Source organism: Blastomyces dermatitidis, assembly GCF_000003525.1.
Source record: "Blastomyces dermatitidis ER-3 genomic scaffold supercont1.11, whole genome shotgun sequence".
Taxonomy (NCBI): Eukaryota; Fungi; Ascomycota; class Eurotiomycetes; order Onygenales; family Ajellomycetaceae; genus Blastomyces; species Blastomyces dermatitidis.
In genome coordinates, this window is record NW_025544784.1 from 2,128,966 (window position 1) to 2,150,205 (window position 21,240).

General features: G+C 34.9%; 1 protein-coding gene across 1 annotated transcript; it reads left to right on the forward strand.

Moving 5' to 3' along the window:
• Nucleotides 1–528: 528 nt before the first annotated feature.
• Nucleotides 529–4,918, forward strand: BDCG_08673 (uncharacterized protein). Its single transcript, XM_045424462.1, has one exon. It carries the CDS (start codon nucleotides 1,325–1,327, stop codon nucleotides 4,169–4,171), a length of 2,847 nt encoding a protein of 948 aa, XP_045273164.1. The 5' UTR covers nucleotides 529–1,324; the 3' UTR covers nucleotides 4,172–4,918.
• Nucleotides 4,919–21,240: the final 16,322 nt, after the last annotated feature.

Below are 21,240 nucleotides of genomic sequence, written 5' to 3' on the forward strand. Positions count from 1 at the left end.
TATCCCTCAGTTTGACACATGAGTGGACCTCGGAATCCCCTCTCCTCTCCTCCGTAACTAGTTAGTTTATGGTCATATCTCCACATACAGTTAGCTAGGTATAACTACGCGTAACTAACTATATAATAAATCTTGCTCAAATCAAAGCTTGGGGGTGAAGAGGAGTTGGAGTGCGAAATAATAATAATAATAATAATTATAACCATAACTATTTGGCGGCGGGGTGACTAAGTTATTAGTGGCACTACAAGGCCTCTCGCTGCAGCCCTGCAACCGCGCCTACTTTTGGCATCCATCTTCAATCCATCTTCAATAATGAAAGGGCTGACTGAATCCTGAATTGGCGATGCGATGGCCAGCACTGGCATGTTATTATTGGGCAGCACGATGGGCCGATGGCTTGGGGGTCTGGCCGGACCAGGTTTGCTGGACGCTGGGCGCTTAGAACACACCAACCAATAGTTAACTAAGTTAACTAAGTTAATTGTTAACTAATAAAAGTTAAGTTACTCCTCTCCTCTCGTCCCCCAAACCTCCCCAAATCCGTCACGTCACTTCGATCAGCGTGTCGCCCGCCCAGAGACTCAGGGCTCAGGGAGGTGAGGTTGCAGAAGAGGGTTTATGATCAACTTGATTGGCAGCAACAGCCAAATACTCTTCAGGCTTGTTCCATGCAAGGCCCCTTGGAGTTGTTTCTGCAGCCAATGCTGCCAATGCTGTCAATGCTGTCAATGCTGTCAATGCTGCCATGTCCAATCATGGCCCTTCGCAACCCTCATCCTGAAGACCGTGGGTGCTTATTGTGACCGCAGCCTGTGGCCCTGAGTAACAATCACCGAGTACTAATACCATTTCAATGCCGCTGCTGAATCCTGGATGTGTTTGCGTTCATCTTTTATTTATTCCTTTCAACTCTGGTTGTTCCTCTGAGTGCATATTGAGTGTGCACCTTTTGGCTTCCTCCTTTTTTTTTTCCCCCTTCCTTCTTTTTCTTTTCCCTTTCGCTGTCCATTTTAATCGTTATTATTCTTTTTCATTCCTATTTCTATTTCTCATTGTTTCCCTCAGCCCCATTCTTTGATTCTGTACGGTTTGTTCGTGAAATTAACCTGTTGATCGGGTTAAAACCATATCTTATTTGTTTTCCAAACCCTATTCTGGGCACAGTGATCTTGATTCAATTCGCCAGTCCGAGGACGGATCAGCCGTTTAGTTGGTTTTTTTTATTTTATTATTTATTATTTTTATTGATTCGACGTGCTTAAGAATTTTGAAAACCTCCGAATTTGGATTTTGCCCGCTCACAGATCCGGTATCTGCTGCCATGGCGAACCATTTCATCCAAACAAAGCCACAAGTTCGGCTGGGTCGAAGTGGACACCTTAATACCATAATCGAAGATAAACGAGAGTCCCAGTTTGAGGGAAAAAGGACCATTGATTACAAGCTCGCGGCCGCTGGTCGGCACTCAGTAGTGAATCAGACCCGACCGACCCGCCGCTCACCCCTCGGGCCTGTACATCGCGCTGTATCTCCAGGATCTACGGATTCGTCCCATTCAATGCACTTAGGCCCTAGACAGAACCCCGATTTTGACGATCTCTACGATGCCACTGATGAGGATGATGAAGGGGAACTGAGCGATAGTTGTCCGTCCCTTTGCAGCCAGGGGAACAGCGAATCTACCAAGTCATCAAAACTCTCCACGATTTCGTCAGGTAGTAGCCGCAAAAAATATCCCGCAATTGTTACCCCTTCCTCGACACATTGGGCCAATCTCAATTCTTTCCACAAGCATTCCCCTGTTCCGCCAACCCCGCCGCCCAAAATACCCGTTTCGCCAGAAGCTCTCTCTCGCCTGCCAAGGTTTGTTCCGGAGGTATATGCTCCTCCATCCTTAGATGGCAGTGCAGCTTCGGACCAACCTTCTACTTTGAGCGCACCGCGAACTCCTGAGCTGGAAGTGGCATCAGACGTTGATTGGGATGCACAGTATCTACGCTTTTACGTTGACTCCGATACTAATGGGAACGTCGAATCCCCCAACAGTGCGACCATGAGTCCTCAGGTTGAGATTGAGATGGAACCCCCCGAAGACTGGAGCCATGTCCTGGGTCATTTCCCGCGTATTCCGGAGCGCGAACCCAAAATTGACGTACAAAGTGTTTTGGATATCCCGGAAATCAATAGACCCTCGTCAACGGATAGTTCGAACATAGGTGTTGAGCTTCCAACAAACGCTCTTGCCACCCTTCAACATATCGAGTTAGATAACGATAGTGATCGCGACTCTGATATTTCTGGAGTCAACGAAATTGGCGAAATGCAGGAAGTGAAACTGTACTCTGCCAGACCCCGGAGCATGAACGCTGCGATTCCTGCTTCCGCTGGTTCAAATCCGTTCACGCCTCTCAGCATTCCATCCCCGGGCGGCTTCTTTTCGTCACTAGGAGGCGATGCACGCCATACTTGGTGTTTCTCTACCATCCCACCGCCTTCATCTGCTACAGCGGAGAATTTCTACAATTGCCCTTGGAACCAGCCCATGATATCTGATGGCTTTTTTCCCACTACGTATCCGTTGGGTCGCAGTGACCCTGCCTCCCTGAAGGCAGCAAATTACCTGCTCTTCGATGGTTTATACACGTCCCTTGATTCCGTCGGGAGGGAACGCAATTCCAGCATTGGTCATATCGCGGATGACTACGACGAACTATACGAAGAAGAATTGAAATTTCAGGCTACTTCCAATCTCGACCGTACAAGCATTTGGCTCGCAGCCCAGACAGCCTACCTGTCCGCATTACGTGAGACTAATCCCGTCAACCAGGTTGAGGGCGCACCGGCATTAATTGTCGCGGAAAGCCCACAAGATAGTTCGCCAAACTCGACCAGGAAGTCGCTTGGACTAGCCACTATTTTGGAAAACGGCGCTTGTTTAAAGTCCCCCTGTTATCTTGTGGAGGGTGGCGCCTTGTTCTATCGAGCCTTTCAGCGCTTAGTACGCAAGTCTAATGCCCGTCATGCTTTTTCCCATGGCAACTTGCGCTTCGAATCCGTTCAGGCAACGCGGCTCAGCTATATGGACAAGCACATCGACGGCCTCGTTGGGAAATATGCCCTGAATGACCCTGTTCGCCCTCCTTATCGCGGGCCATTCTCCCAAGCTCCCCGGAATTCCACCGTCCCCCAGATCCTTGCTGACCAAGCTAAGTTTTCCAAGCTGGAGAAGGAACAGGATGCAACACATCAGCTACGCAGTTCAGTGTGGGCAATGGAAGCTCTAAAATTTTTGAAGGGTGGTTCTCTCCTGTCTGCCCCGGCTGTGAAGCGGCTTGCTAGAGCAAAGGTTCCTCTGGGAGGTGTGGAGAGTGCCGGATCCCGGCGAATTAGAGTGCTAGACCTTGGTGGCGAACCATCTTGCGGCTGGGCGTGGCATGTCTCTAGGGATCACCGCGACGTCAAAGTTTACACGGCTGTTACGAAGCAGCACATTGTGAATCCAGGAATGAACGGGCCTTCAAACCATCGACAGGTCTCTGTCCAAAATGTTTGGCAACTTCCATTTCGCGACAATCAGTTCGACGTCATATCTTCTCGTACTTTCCACGCCTTGTTAAAGACCGATCGCCCATATGCTGAAGAGCAGGACGAGTACGATCTGTGTTTGAAGGAATGCTTTCGATGCCTCAAACCAGGAGGTATCCTCGAGTTCTTCCTGATGGATTCGGAGATCATTCGCGCTGGATCGTATGGTGCCGCCGTATCTGTTGAATTTGGGTTTAACCTTAAGACTCGCGGGTACGATCCTGTCCCTACTAAGTCTTTCATGTCTCGACTGCAGAAAGCCAATTTCTCATCAGCCAAGCGAGCATGGATGTTTCTACCTCTTGGTGCGGGAACCTCTGCCCCTCAGACGCAAGCAGATATCCATCCTGAAGCCGGTGAACTTATGGGAACTACGAGCAACATAGCCAATATCACTGGCCTGCTTGGTGGGTGGATGTGGGAACAATGGATGTTGAAACTCCAGATGGAGATGGGCCGCGAGAAGGGAAAACTACTGGATGAGGTCCCTGGTGTTTATGCGGAGGGGCAGCAGTCTGGAGCGGGGTGGCGGTGCGTAACTGGATGGGCGATGAAGCCCAAGAAAGTCCATGGCTACGCTTAAAGCTATTCATCTCTTTAAACTGTCACTTACTACCGTCACCCGCAATTCATTTCCCGCTGATATTGAATCTACAGTGAAGTGTACACTCCATCTTTGCTGCTTGCTCGTGCATAGTCTATCCACCATTCCTACTGTCTCACTTGATTATCCCGCCCGCTTCCCTCATTCCACTCATTCCGTCCTTCTCTCTGCCCCTCTCTCCTTTCCTTTCTTCCCCCCCTTTTTCTTTTTTCTTTTCTTTTTTTTTTTTTTTTTCAATACCTGTAACTGTTTTGGGATTTGCTACCCTAGTTTTCCTATGAAATGGCAAATGTCAATCTGAAATATGAGGAGATATAATGGTGTTACACAATATTATTATGAATCATGCTAGTGATATGCAAGAATTATTTACAGAAGAGATCATTTGGTGATTTTTAGAAATTTGAAAACAGCGTTATAAACCATCAAAGTTCATACAGAGTATAATATGTGCAATAATATCTGTAGCACCATTTGGGGAATTTTTAAGCATTTAACTTTAGTTTATTGTACAGAGTATATGAATCTTATGATCAAAGCTAGCTACCCTTAAGAACTGTAGAATGGTTAATCTCTTGTATTCATGTGAGAGAAGCCAGCTACATTATATCTATACAGAAAGAACATAGAGTTAATTTGCGGAGTGAAGCGAAGCAATATGTTAGATGCATTAAAAACCTGATTAGAATAGAAGGCGCGATCTTGCAGGCCTCATTCTGTGATATGATTGATTGAAAAAATGTACACCTCATGTGACCGCCTGTAGAGGAAGCTGCTACGGCCTGTTGTAAGAAATCCCGCTTCTCGCGGATTCTTTACCCCTATTCCTATCTCTCATGTAATCAATAGAGTTAGCAGCCCTTAGCTACACACAACTATATAGGCTGGAGTTCATGACTACTATTCATAACTCAGATTGAATACTATTACATATTTAATTTCTACATTTGTCTTTCTACTGTGAATACTTCTAGTAGCTATCAGTATATATCACATCAAGCTGTGAATCACTGAATAATTATCTGTAAGTACTTATTCTTATATTTCAAGCTCTGTCAGTTAGTAATTATCTATTATAACTGAAAGAACTAGAAACTTCTACACTTTAATCTCTATAAACTCTACTGTTATCTGTAGATACTTAGAAGCAGCTATCTGAATTATAAATAATCTCTGTAAAAGAAGTTTTAAAGAACTTATTAATTATTTATAGAATATTATTCTCTATATTTATAATAGAAAAACTCTTTAAATCTGTAAATAAATTAATCTTAATAAAGAATATTTTTAAATATCTCTTACAGAATTAAGCTATTTTTCTATAAGAAATACTTACTATCTATAAACATTCTTAAACTGAGTGTAACATAGCAGAACCGAAGCAGTGACTAGTTAGTAGTGTTATGTAGAAGTAGTTGTTTGAGAAGCTGTATAAGTGAGCTTATGTAAGAAATCCCGCTTCTTGTAGATTCTTTACCTCTATTTCTATCTCTCATGTAATTAATAGAGTTAGCAGCTCTTGACTACACACAACTATATAGACTGAAGTTCATGAATACTATTTATAACTCAGCTTAAATGCTATTATATATTTAACTTCTACATTTTATCTTTCTATTATGAATACTTCTAGTAGTTAACAGTATATATTATATCAAGCTGCAAACATCTGAATAATTATTTATGAGTAGACTGACCGTGTGACTGTGTCTGAGATCAGAATCAGATTTTTTGATAGTTTTATTATCAATTCATCTAATCTCATTACATAGTTTTAACATTAACTAGTAGTCTCATACTGTCTCAGTGAGACTTACTATCTACTCTTATCATATTTTTCAAATAAGATCATGATTTTCACTTCTCAATTTAAATTATTTTTATTGCTTTAAATAACTTTAAATCTTATTTGAGTGTTATCAAAAAGTATTACTTTTTAAAAAATTAAAAATAGTCTAAAAAAAACTTAAAATGTCTAAAAATAGTAACTTTATATTAAGAATGAGATTAAAAGAGATCAAATGAGATCACTTTCTCATTTTTTTCAAGTCATGATTTCATTTTAAGATCTGATATATAGTTATTTTACATGTTTTTTTAATAGTCAGTCTCAGTGAGATTCATGTCAAGAAATGTATGAAATCAGACTAAATAAGATCAAATGTGAAATTTATAATCTCAGCGGCCAGTCTATCTATAAGTACTTATTCTTACATTTCAAGCTCAGTCAGTCAGTAATCATCTGTTATAACTGAAAGAACTAGAAACTTATATACTTTAATCTCTATAAATTCTACTGTAGATACTCAGAAGTAGTTATCTAAATCATGAATAACTCTTATAAAAGAAGTTTCAGAGAACTTATTAAGTACTTACAGAATATTATCCTCTGTATCTATAACAGAGAAACTCTTCAAATTCATGAATAAACTTATCTTAGTAAAGAACATTCTTGAGCATCTCTCACAGAATCAACCTATTTTTCTATAAGAAATACTTACTATCTGTAAATATTCTTGAACTGAGTCTCTAGATATAATCTTTAGAGATATCTATGAACTGAAAAGAAACTTTCTTAAGCTATAACTACTTAAGATTACTTACTAAATTACAATCTATAAAAGCTTTTACAAGTTTGTATTTAAAATTGAGTCACAAGCTCAGCTATGTAATATAAAAGATGAAGAAGCTGTTATCTATATAATAACAGATCTCTACTACACTGAAGTCAAGAACTGACTGAATTATCTAGAGAATAATTATAAGAGATCTTATTAATCTGTTCTCAAGATTTATCTAGAGAATAAATTAAGAGACTCTGTAAGCTGAACAGAGAATATCTGAATTATTATTATTATTATTATTATTATTATTATTATTATTATTATTATTATTATTATTCTTCAATTATAGATGTATATAGTCAGAGACTATGACATTTATCTGACAACTTTTAGTTCTCAGAGTTTTTTCTATATCTGTAAAGTTAACTATTATACATTCATCAATTTCAGATAGACTGGCCGCTGGAATCATGAATTTCACATTTGATTTCATTTAGTCTGATCTCATACATTTCTTGGCGTGAATCTCACTGGGACTAGCTATTAAAAAAACATGTAAAGTTGTGGTTCGGAAGAACGTACGACTGTCGGATAATAACACGGCCGCTTCCGAACTACTAGCGTACGTGTACAAGTGTAAAGGGGCCATAGCATACACTAATTAATTTAGTATATGAGACTACAATATAAGAAGCCGGTGTACACCTGTAATCATACACTGGCTTAAGCAATCTTTGAATCACATCTGATAGCATGTCTAAAAACTGGTGAGAAGTGCAGGCTTCTTCAGAGTGTGATAATTCTGTCTACAAAGCAATTCATAGTTATCATGCCAGTGTGATTCTAGAACATCTCAAAAGATAGTATACAAAGAGCAGTGAGTGAAAGAGCATTCAATTGATACTACTACTTCACTTGTTGAGGAAAAACTTCACACTCAGATGAATGCCACATATGCAAACAGATGAGATGTGAGAAAAGAAATAAGAGTGATGAATCAGATTCAAAGAAGACTGCTCTTCACTCAAAGAAATAAAAGAAGAGAGTGATTATCACTGAAGTCATATAATGATAACAGAAATTATATAACTACACAGTGATATAACAATAGATATCATATAATCAATGAGAAATCACTGAAATGAATATCTTCTCTAGTTAATATAAACAACACTCTTCTCTGCTATCTGAACTGAAAGATATGCAGAATCTCTCAGAGAGATTACTTAAAACAGTAAGAAAAGCAGCTGAGACAGCTGAACTGAAATTAAAGCTTTATATATATACAAGAATTCTAAACAAAATCAAGGTCTTGTATATACAGTGACAGACTGAGGCAGAAGTCAAACAATAATTAATATTCACTGCAGATCAAGTATTCACTATGAAGAGCTTTATTAACACAATTATTATCATCAATAAGAATAGAGAAAATCAGATCTTAGGCCTGTAGCAGAAGATTAAATATTTATACAGATAAATAACTACACTGAATCTGAAGATCTCATCATAATTATTCACAATCTCTTTAGAAGTATACATATCATCAGAGATCACTGTGCAGAATGAGAATTCAAGTATAAAATATATCAAGTCAGAAGATCTGCTGAAGTTATTAAGCTTTAATAGCAACTGAAAAAATAATGCTGCAATCAGCTGACTAAGTCAGATGTGATTATATTATCAGATTGAATATGAACTCACAGATAAACAGTCAATGAAATTTCAACAAGTCTTAAGATCTGCTGTATTTCTATATAGAAAAGCAAAGTTATTATGAATAACTGATAAAAAGATAAATCTCACAGATTCAGAGTGATATTCATTCTTATAAATATGAAATGAGTTTTTCAAATGAATCTTGTATAACTTTAAGAAAGTGAATATATAAGATAAGTATTATAAACACTTCACTGAGTGTAGATAAGTGAGTGATCTTACATTGTACTTCACACACTTCAGCTTATACTATCTTGTATTGAATAAAGAGCTTTTAACATCTTTCTGTTTATAGATCTTTATTCATGATCTTACATCTGAGTTGAGAGCAGAATGAAAATACTTAATCTTACAGTCAGACACAGTGAAGAAAGTATATAACATTCTTATTATACAGAAACAAGTAAGTCAATTATAATAGAAAATACTGTAATCAAGTATGTCTCAGCAGAGAATAGATAATCAGACTTCTATAATACAAGTCATATATCTGAATATAATGAATCTAGATCTGAATGTCATTGCTAAAGCACTGAATTCTCTGAAAAAGAAATTCTCTAAGTGAAAATCTTGATATTATAAGCATTGAGCTTGCTTCAACTGCAGATGCTAAAATTATAATGTAAAAGATTACATTCAGCATGTGCAGTCAAGAGAAGCAAGAAAGTCAAAAAACTAGCAGAATTAGTGAGCTCAGAGACACTCACTGATATTCTATGAAAAGTCTTCAAAGTGAAAGAGATGTCTGTATTAGATGACTCTCTGAATTCTGTAAATGTAAAGAAGAAGCAGGCTTCTGAATAAAGTGTAAGTGAGAATAAAGTGAACACTCATCTCAATGCCTTGAGGCCTGAAATATTAATGTATAGAGAGCACTTGAGTAAGAATTGAGAGATGACTGCAAAAGTGCTAGTGAACACAGAAGCTTCTACACAATATATTAATAATTATATAATCTGAAGATTGAAAGAGATTCACTGAGTGAAGAATTTTCAATGCATAAGATTATCTGATAACTGATATCTGATATCACCTGCAAAAGTAAGAGTTCTCTTGCACTTTGAAGAATGATCTTGCTATATTTAAGTGTGAGAGCTGCAGAATGTGAAATACAACCTTATTCTCAGACTCAATTGATTTCAAAGATTCAATTCACAGATTCAATGATGTACATGTCATATGCAGTTAACTGATAGAAAGAAAATGATTCATACAATTCTATCAACTGATATGAGAAGGACATTTCACATCTCTGATATAGAAGGATTAAATCTGCTTATATATTAATAAGCAAAGAGAATAATTCACAAGATCTCATCTGAAAGCATTCTGTATGTCATACAGAACCTGGAAGCAGAGAAAACCAAGATAAAAGATATGCAGAAGAATAAGTGTATGAAGAAGCTTCTGAAGAAGCATGAAAAGATCTTCTGAACAGATCTTTCATCAGAATTACTGCCAGAACAAGGATTTGTACATGAGATTGACACAGAGAACACAAAACCAGTCAATCAGAATGTGTACTCTCTGTCACAAACATATCTTGAAGAACAGAAGTATCAGATCACAGATCTTCTAGAATGTGATCTCATATAACTCTTATCAAGCATGTGAGGCTTTTCAGTTCTATTTATGAAAAAGATGAATGAGAAGTAGCAGATGTGTATCAATTATCAAGCACTTAATAAGCTTACAATCAAGAATGAATATTCACTGTCATGAATTCAATAACAGTTGAATACAGTCAGAAACACTCAATATCTATCAAAGATTGATCTTCTCTCAGAATACTGACAGATTCATATAGATGAACTGTCAGTTCTGCAAATCATATTTAATACACAATGAGAGAAGTTCAAATTTCTGACAATGCTATTCAGTCTGATAAATGTACCTGTCATCTTTTAAACAATGATGAATACAATTCTTTATAAACAGAATGAAATCTCATATCTTATATATCTCAATGACATTCTAGTCTTTTCAAACTTATACAATGAATATCTGAAGTATCTTAATAAAGTGCTTACAACTCTGACAGAGTATAAGCTCTATGTCAAATCAATCAAGTGTGTGTTTGAAATGAAAGAGTTGAAGTTCATAGAACATGTAGTGAGTGATGACTGTATACACCTCATCTCAGAGAAATTGAATGTCATAGCAAATTGACTGCAGCTGAGAAATGTACACTATGTATAACAGTTTCTTGAGTTAGTCTTATACTACTGCAGATTCATCAAGGATTTTGCATGAATATCTGTATCACTCTCAGATCTCTTAAGAGAAACAGATGTAAATCTGTGAAAGAAGAAGTTTCATTCAATCATCTGAAATGCTGTGTGCAAAGAAGCTTTTCTCACACTGAGAGAATGTGTAACAACATTCTCAGTGCTTATTCAATTAGATTATAATAAACCTTTCTACATTGAGACAGACACATTTAAATGAGCTATCAGAGATGCTCTTCTACAGATGAGTAAGAACAGCAAGCTGCACTCAGTGATATACAATGATAGAAAACTATCAGATGCTGAGCTCAATTATTCAGTGTATGAAAAGGAATTGCTAGTGATCAAGCATACACTGACATTGTGAAATAGATATATTAATAACAGGTATATAATAACAGTGATCACAGATCACAAAAGTCTCATCTATCTACAATTAATAATAAAACCTTTTGAATGCTTAGCATGTTGAATCTCAGAGTTTCAAGCATATAATCTTCATATCAAATATCAAAAGAAATTGAACACAGTGATGCCTGATGCAATCAGTCACAGACTCAATTTCATGAGTGAGAGTTCTGTGAACCAGGTACAAGGAACATTCACATTAAACATGCTGAGAGAATACAAGAAATCAGAATGAGTAAACATTATGATCTCTCACTTGAAGAATGACAAGATGTTAGATGATAAGTATCTTATGAAAGTAGTAGAAGAGATGCTTCTGAACTTCAAGCTGAGAAAATTGAAAAACAACATTATGCTTTATTACAATCTAGAATACACAGAAGCTTTCTATCTAGAATCTTCATTTCAATGTGACTTGATGACTCACATGCACAAGGAATTCAGTCACTTAGAAAGCTCTGAACTCATGAATGTACTCAAATCAAGAGCATACTGATCAAGCATGACTGAGAATATTCAGGTGTATACTTACAAGTGTCTGAATTGTCAGGTTGCAAAAGAATCTAAGAAAGAATTAGAACATGAGAAAGTGCAACATCAGATGAAGTGTATGATACAATCATTCAAACAATGAGAGATGAATCTCATAGACATATTACTGTGAACATCAAATGGAAATTGATGAATAATCACTGCTATTGATTACACTACTGACTGATCAGTTGTGAAAGCAGTTTCAGAGATGATAGAGAAGATGATGACAAAGTTTCTACATAATAAGATCTATGTCAACTATAGAATGCTGTGCAAGATTCTAACTGATAACAGTGTGAATCTCATGAGAGAAGCAGTGAGACATTTCATGAGCCAGTTACAGACAAGACATCATAGAATAACATCATATCATTCACAGATGAACAGAAAGATGAAACACTTGAATGAAATCTTGAATAACATGCTGATAAAATATCTAGTGAGCAAGTCTACAAGACTATGAAATGAATATCTCAGACAGATGCTATTAGTCACATGAATTCAACAGCATGCAGTCTTCAAGTGTTCATCATTCTACCTGTTGTATGAATTGCATCCGCGCATCCCAGAGAATGCTTCAGAAAAGGTGAGGGAGAAAGCAGTTGCAGATGCAGCAGAAACAGCAGTTGTGAATGCAGCAGAAACTAGACTGACTGTGTGACTGTGTCTGAGACCAGGATCAAACTTTACAGTTGTCACATTGCCTAAAAGCATTACTTCTGATCATGGTTTGTGTTCATCACATTGATCTCAAATCCCATTATTTCAAATATTAAAGGTCTCAGATTCACTTTTCAAATAAAAATCTAGTCTCAGATAAAGAATATATTTGAATTCTTAGTCACATTTTCATTCTGATCTCATTATTGAAAATGGCATTAAATGAGACTATGAAATCATTTCTCACTTACATAATATCATAATATAGTGCTCATTTGTTGAAAATTCAACAGAGAGTGTTATCAAATATCATTACTTTTCTGAATATAGATTATAATTAATATCATTTTAATTAAAAAAAAAAATGTACAATATAAAAAATAATAAAAAAATAAAAAACAAAATAATAAGAAAAAATCAAAACAAAAAAAAAAAAAACAAAAAAAGAGAAAGAAAAAAAGAAGAGAAAGAAAAAAAGAGACAGAAAAAGAAAGAAAATTAAAAAAAAAAAAGAAAAGAAAAAGAAAAAAATAAAAAATAAAAATAAAAAAAAATCAAGATTGCAGGGCTGCAGCACTCTTAAAATACTCACTTCTCAGAGTCTTTGCAATGTTCATTATCAATCATGTATCTCTCACAGTGAGAGTAACACAGTTGCAATGAGTCATTGTCTTAACATCATCTAACAAATAATCAGTATATATCTATATAAATGTGAATAATTAGAAAATATATACTTAAAAAGTGTGGTCAGAGTGAACTCTGCTGCTACTTAAATGACATTAAGAGCAGAACACTGAAATTGATGATTTCTCTCATCAATTTCACAGACAAGGCATGTGAAGATGATCTTGAAAAATATAAGATTCTCAGACTTCTGGTAGAAATGAATCTCACAGAGAGACTCTATTTTCATTATATCAGAGACTGAGTGTTATTAAAAAACATTACTTCAATACACATGCACTTACTGCAGCAATTCATTCTCTGTGTATGTGACTGAGAGTTGCAGCTTTTCCATGCTGTATGACTCTCCCTGAAATGCTGCTGCTGGTTTGTAATTCATGCAGTCTCTCAGTTCAGCATATACTGTGCATATACAGCTCTGTGTGCTGAGGCCATGTTGGTCATTATGGCCTGATGTGATACTCACTTTTCACAGATCATGTTTTGTTTGATTGAAGGGGGGAAAAGAGACATGACTGCTGTTTTATTTGAGAGAGAGTGAGTAATTAAATCTGTAGAAGATAGGAGATAATTTGGTTTCTTCTGCATTTGAAATTTGATTAGTCTATACTCTTCAATTTGAGGGTTTCTGAGAGTGTTTTAATAGTTTTCATACCAGCTTGAAATTAGTGATTGATTGAATAAGAGAAAAGAGAGAAGAAAGAAATGAGAACAACTTATCTTTATAATATAAAAACAGAGAATTGCTGTAATTATTTATCCTAGTAATAAAGATCTGTTTTCTGCATGTATCTCTGATACAGATTATATAATAACTGTATACAAAGAATATCAACAGTGCATGTATTGAATGAAGATGATGTTGCTATGCAATACTGTAGCTGTTTCTGTACATCACTGAAAGCTGTTAATATTTTCTTTGAGTCTCTTTATATTTGATAAGTTAGTAATATATTTCAATACACTCTCTCTTTCATCATCATCATCATCATTATCATCATCATCATCATTATTATTATCATTATCATCACTATTATCATCATCATTATCATTATCATCATTATCATTATTATCATCATTATCATCACCATCATTATATCATTTCTGATCACCTCTTCTGTCTTCACTTCTCTTCAACACTCACTGAAATCAATTATGTCATTCTTCTTCAAATATTCTGCAGTTCTGCAGATCATCAAGGCGCGTGAGCACTGTCACAGATTGAAGAAAGAGAAGAAGAAGATGTTCAAGTGAGAGAAGACAGATCACAAGACACATTATGATACCTTGAAGAGGCTCTGCAAGAGAGCAGAATGATAACAATTTTAAGTAATACTTCTGATAGATTTAGACTGAACTAAGTATAGAAATAATGTGAATGATGCCATCTGTGAGAGATTGAAGAAGAAGACAGTGAAGAGCCTTATACAGTAGTAGTGAGATCAGAAGAAGTTCTGAGAATGATTTAAGATCAAGATAAAGAGAGAGAGAGAGAAGAAGAGTGTTACTGTAAATAAGTGATAACAGAAGAAGATTGAGAAGATATTGAAGTAGAAGATAAAGAAGTCAAAACTGGTAAGTTTTTTATTTATTGAGAGATAATAATTTTTGATAACACTTCTATTCTCTAATTGATTAGCAGAAGCTGGTAGAGAAGAAGGAGATTGAGATCTTATTCAGATCTTGAATACACTTCATGATTCAGAATATTAAGAAGACAGCCCTGCTCTCTGAGCATGTCAATCTGCTTATCACTGAGATGGAACCCGAGGCAGCAGACCAGGAAATGTGGGATTTTGAGGTACAGATTGACCTGGCTGAGAGGAAGCAGTAGAAACCCTTCTCTGAGAAGACAGTGAAGAGAGATTTTAAGATGATTATCATCTCAGATGAGAAGAAGAAGAAGGAGGAGAAGAATGAGAAGTGAATTATAAAGAATGATAAGAAGAATGAGAAAGAGAAGAAAGATGATGAATAGAAAAAGTTTTTTTCTTTTTATATTAGTTAGTTGTAAGTTCATAATTATTAATAATTGAAATTAATTTTGAGTTTTTAAAAATTATTGTACAAGTTGTAATCAAGTCAGGAACAATATATATATATATATATATATTTAACTATCATGATTCACAAATCACTATAATGTATAAGTATCAACATTTTTTCAACATTGATATTCACAATATTAATATATTTTTAATGATATTATCTGATAATGCAATTTAGTAATACTCTCTTTCACAATATTAATATATTTCAAGAAATATGATAGAGATTAATCAAGATTGTTTATTTACTTTTATACATTGATGATATTCAATCTGAGTTAGTACTAAAATTATAACTAAGCTAAGAAACAAGATTATTTTCTCTTATATTAATTCTTCTTACACACATCAGTGATCAGTTATTGAAAATAAATTATCATCTTTCTCAAATTATTATCATATCTTCTGAATTCACTTCTTTCACTTCTTTTACTTCTATTGAAGATTCACAAACTCTTCAAGAAATCACTGTGAATCACAAAGTCTATATTATTTACAATTCAACACAGAATGCTCTCTTTCAATCATGATGAATGATCACTTCATTCTTCACATCTAATTTCAGGTCATGAAATTTATGAAAAACTCAACACAAACATTGAGATGAACTATGAAATAATTATCAACAGATTGCATTGCAGATTACTGAAGAGTCATCTCTCTACTGCAATCACTGCAACTTCATTCAGAAACATTCATCATAAACTGATTATAGCCCTGAAGAAATTTTCTGACATCTGAAGTCATCAGAATGCAGACAATAAAAGAAAAATAATCAGAAAATTACTACTGAGCTGATAAGTTACTCTATCAGATAATAATTTTTGATAACACTAACTTTCTAATTTGAAGAAAATCATGTGAAAACAATCTCATATCAGTACTCTGATTTCATAACTCTCATCTGATAACTTCTGTGAATAATTACTTTGTATATGTATATCTCTGAATCTTTCTCTTCAATCAATTGAAAACTCTGAATTCTGAACACTTCTTCAAATACTTAATTCAAATCTTCATATTCTATATCAATTCTGTCTTCAGTTCAATCTCAAGACATACTACAAAGTTAATATGCAATATCTAGAATCAGAGTTGAAGAATTATCAAAGAGTGTCTCTCACAGTGAATGCATGAACTAGTACAAACAATCTTGCATTTATGAAAGTTACATGTTATTACATTGATGAGAACTGAACTTATTGAGAGACATTAATTGAATTTGAATCATTGATCAGTAGTCATACTGAGAATTATATGACAGAGATATTAATGACTGTGATTAAAAATGACTATTGAAATATTAGTCTCAGTCTTCTTATAATTACAACTGATAATGCTGTGAATAACTATACTATGATGAAGAGCTTGAAGCAAAAATTGACTTTGCATTTCTGAAATAATAAACAAGGTTATATTCTCTGCATTGCTCATATGATTCAACTTGTGATGCAAACACTGATAAAGAATCTTAACATCAAGACAAAGAATAATGAGATAACTGATTCTTGAAATGAGAATGAGATGAAAGTGATTACTCAAGTAACTTTTACATTCACTTTGCAAAAGATAATGTTTTTTGATAACACTTTTTAATATTGCTTTTTGATAACACTTTTTGATAATGCTACTGTTAATTTTGAATAGATTGACTAATAATTTAAATATCATAGATTTGAAACATTGCTAATGTGATTTGTACCTCTTCTAAATAACAACAATGATTTCATGATATTCAATAAATAAATAAATCAGTCACATCACTGAATATGATACAGAATGTTAGAACACAGTGAAGTTCAATATATAAGATGACTGTTCAGGCTCTTTAATTGCATCAGACAATTGATCATTGAGTGCAACACTCTGATCAGGAAAAGATTCAGATATTGAAACTTTCTGATATGAAGTGAACTCAGTTGAAATATGTGATTGATTTACTGTTTCAGTTTTATAAGATAACAAAGACAGTCTCAATCACTTGTACACCAATGCTGCAGTCAGTCTGATGAGTGTATAACAGTTTATTTACTTATCTTGAGAAGCAGTTAAATCACTTAAAAAGAAATTCAGTCTGAAATGATGCTATAGTGCAGGCTATTATTGCTGTAAGAAATAAACTGATATATTACTATAGTAAAATGAAACAATCTTTTGCAGAGTACTATGCTGTAGCAGCTCTACTAGATCTCTCTCATCAAGTTAACATCTACACTTCTCAAGATTGAATAGAGGAGAAATGAGACTCATATATCAAATTAGTCTGAGACTACTACAATGTCAACTATCAGAGATTTGAATGAGTAGATGTTCAAGATGTGAAGACAGTGAAATACAATTCTCTAGTAAGTAATGATCTTTGATAATGCTTCATATCACATAGAACTATAATACTAACTTTGAAACAGAACTTGTATACATTGATTATAACTGAAAATCAGGCAAAACTACATACTTGTAAAACTGAATTTGACTGCTATCTTCAAGATAATCTGATGAATTTGCATGTCAAATCAATTCTAGAGTTATAAAAAATTATTAAGAGTACATATTCAACTGTTGCACTGATGATGCATGATATTCTGACAATTTCATTGACAGAAGTGAGAATGAAGTGAAAGTTCAACTCAAGTTGAGATATTTGTCACTATCACTGAGAACAATTACAAGAAGAAACAATCAAGAAACTCATGATTGTAAAACATGAAATTATCAGACAGTTTAATACCTCTGATCACAGTATATCAGAGAAGTGTAGTTTTCATGAGAAAGTGAAGAATAAACTTACACAAGAATATATTTAGTTGTTTCATGAGCATTATCAATAATCATTACCAAATTCTGATTATATAAGCAATCACTGAATGAACTGAATGAGACTGATTTTAATCTTCAGTCTCAGTCTTATTCTGATTTTGAAAGAATGATCATCTTTCACAGTTTATTCTGGAAAATTACTCTCATTTCACTGTTCTTGAATTAAATCTGGTCATTTTTCACATCATTTCTCTCAGAAATGGTTCATTTTCAGATTTTTTTGAGGCTTGGTCCTGGTGGGACTCACGCCAAGAAATGTATGAGACCAGACCAAATGGGATCAAATGTGAAATTCATGGTCCCGGCGGCCAGTCTAGCAGGAACAGCAGTAGCAGTTGCGGACACAACAGTTGCAGATGTGAAACCAAGATTGAAAGAGATCAGCCACACACATGCAAAAGCTAATGAGTTACTCCTGAACTGAGCAATTCAATTGAAAAGAATATGAGACTCACTTATTAAGAAATTGAGTCTCAAGATAAGAACATGAGTTTTCATACATAATAAAAGTTCTGAGAAGTTTCAATCTAGGTGGTTTGAGCTATATAAAATACTCAAATCACATTCTCTGAGAATGTATGCATTGAAAGAATCAGAGAGATAAGTCTTACATAACTTAATTAACAGTTCATGACTTATAGAAGTAAAGATGTAAGATTTAAGCAGATTATAATTATCTACAGCACTATTATCAGCATTGAAAAAGAAGAAGCTTATAATTGAAAAGTCTCACAAAGTAAGAGAAATTATAGATGCTTATGAATCAGATGATCTCACTTATTCTGATCTTTTCACAATTATAAGAAAAGAATGAGAAGAAATGAAGAAATCAGATAAATATCATACTTCAATAAGTGATGAGACTGTAGCTGATCATATAATAACATGCTGCAGACAGTAAATGCAATGCAGTAAAGAGCAGTCTCAAAGCAGCAAACTTGCACATGAGTCAGATTACAGAAGAAAAAGAAATTCAGAGTTGAATTTAACTGTTTACATCAGTTCAATTGCAGAGATCACAGAGGATAAACTATCTGAAACATCTGCAGACATGTAAGATCAAGTCATCTCAATCTCTGAGAATACTCAGAGATCAGATGAGATTAGTTTCAATGAGCTGTTCACTGTAGTGATCTGAGCAGGTGAAGAGAGACAGTATAATGTGTAAGACAGAATCATAAAAGATGAAAGCTGCTGAACCTAGTCACTGAACACTGTATTATATAGAGATTGTATAAGAGTAGTGACTAGCAGATAAAGAAAAAGTGTAAGAAAAAGAAAAGAAATAATGAATTGATCATCAATTATAAGAGTCAGCTACAAAAAGACAAATGTTATTATACACATCTTATTCATTTTCATACATCACACATTTAATCTATTTTCAACATCATATCATCTGAAAAATGTCAAAAACAAAGGAAATCTCAAAACTCGAGATCTGCAAGAGATTCAAGAGCTGCAAGCTGCTCTCATAATAACATCATACATATCTCTGATTTCTCTACTGCTCTGTGTACAATATTAATGTCATTTATTGCAAGATTGACTGAAATATCAATATAGAAATGCACACGCGTACATGTAGAGAAATTAAAGAAGAGCACAGAACCTGCAGGACCAGGAGTCAGAGCAGAGAGAACAGAGACAGAAGAAACAGAAGAAAGAGAAGATACAGAATCAGATAAATGATGACAGAAGTCATCTGAGACTGAACACTTACAACTCAGTGTGCACACAACCTTTCTCACAGAGAAGAAGAAGAGAGAGAAAGCAATGAGAGAAGCTTGAGAGTGAGAGAAAGTAGTCTCAGTAATGTTATCATCTTTGATCAGAATGACCTCTGACATCAGAGTAACTAAGAATCATTGTTAGCATATGAAAATTGTAAAAGCAGATATAACAATTACTGAATAAACACTCACTGACCTTAGAATTGTACATGTAATTACAACACACATGAGACTTCTCAGAAAGAGAGAGAGAGACACAGAGAAATGCAGAAAGCAGAATACAGCATGCAAACAGCTTATTCTCACAATAACATCTCAGACAAGATATATAAGTCTCACATCTGCAGATGTAAAAGAGTACAATATTCATATTCTTATTTCTGAAAACATGAATATTCTTCACCTGCATCACAAAGTCAGACAATAAACATTAGAGAATAGACTGATATAGATCAATCATTCTGAAGATATTTATCAGAGCAGATGTACCTGCAATATTGAATTTAATAGTTATGAAAAGTTTCTTAGTGTCTATGAATATCACAACTTCATGCACAGCAAAACCTATAACAATTTTCTCTAAGAACAGAAAAATCAGTATCAGAAAGAAAAGATGAAAAGAAAAAGACTTACAATCTCAACACTGTTGAGAAGAGAGATGATTCTCTAATATAAATAAATAATTCCTTCATCATGAATATTTAAAATGAACATAATAATCAGTGTCTGTGACTGAGCTTCAGATAGTTGTGTCATACACTGTCTTTATACAATAAATCATTCTGAGAGTTGACAAGAAGAGTGAGAGTGTACACACTGAAAGAGATGATTTATTAAGTCTACACAACATCTCCTTGAAACAGGGAGAGCTGATAATGAAAGCAGAGACAGCAAAACCAGAAGTAGCAGAAGTGAGAGTCGCGGGAACAGAGGTAGCGGGAGAGGAACCAGGCACAGAGACAGATGTAGAAGATTGAGAGAGAGCAGCAGAGAAAGGAACAGAGAGAACAGAGAGAGATGTGAGAGACTCAGTCACACATGGCACAGACAATTTCTTCATTATCACATTCTTCAAGTTCTTGATCAATGATTCAACACTGAGTTCACTATCATCAGTGAATGCAGATCTGTCAATGTGTGAAGATTCTATACAAATAAAAACAATATATCAGCATCTGCATTCATGCAAAATCATGCCAGAAAACATGATCAGAAACCCGCTGAGAAGAGAAACAGTCAAGAGTGTATGAGAAGATGAAGAAGATGTGTCATTATTCATGATAATACATTGTTCTAGCAATCATTAGAAGATAAACAAGTCCTGGCCATATACATTTCACAACATGTTACACTTACTGCTAATGAACTGCCTGATATGAGCACTATGAGAACACTTGTTATGAGAACAGAGAGCCATCATCAGAAATGTGTATAATATGATAGATGAACAGATGGAAAGAGTTGAACAGAAGAAGAGATAGAAATCTTGAATGAGATGATAATATTTGATAATGATAATGATGAAGATGATGATTGAAGAATGAGAAAAGTTAGTGAATAAGTGATATAATATAGTGAAAGTTTCTTTGTGAGAGTATACATGAGACACTAGCTGAATTAGAGATAGATTACACAATTACAAGACACTAG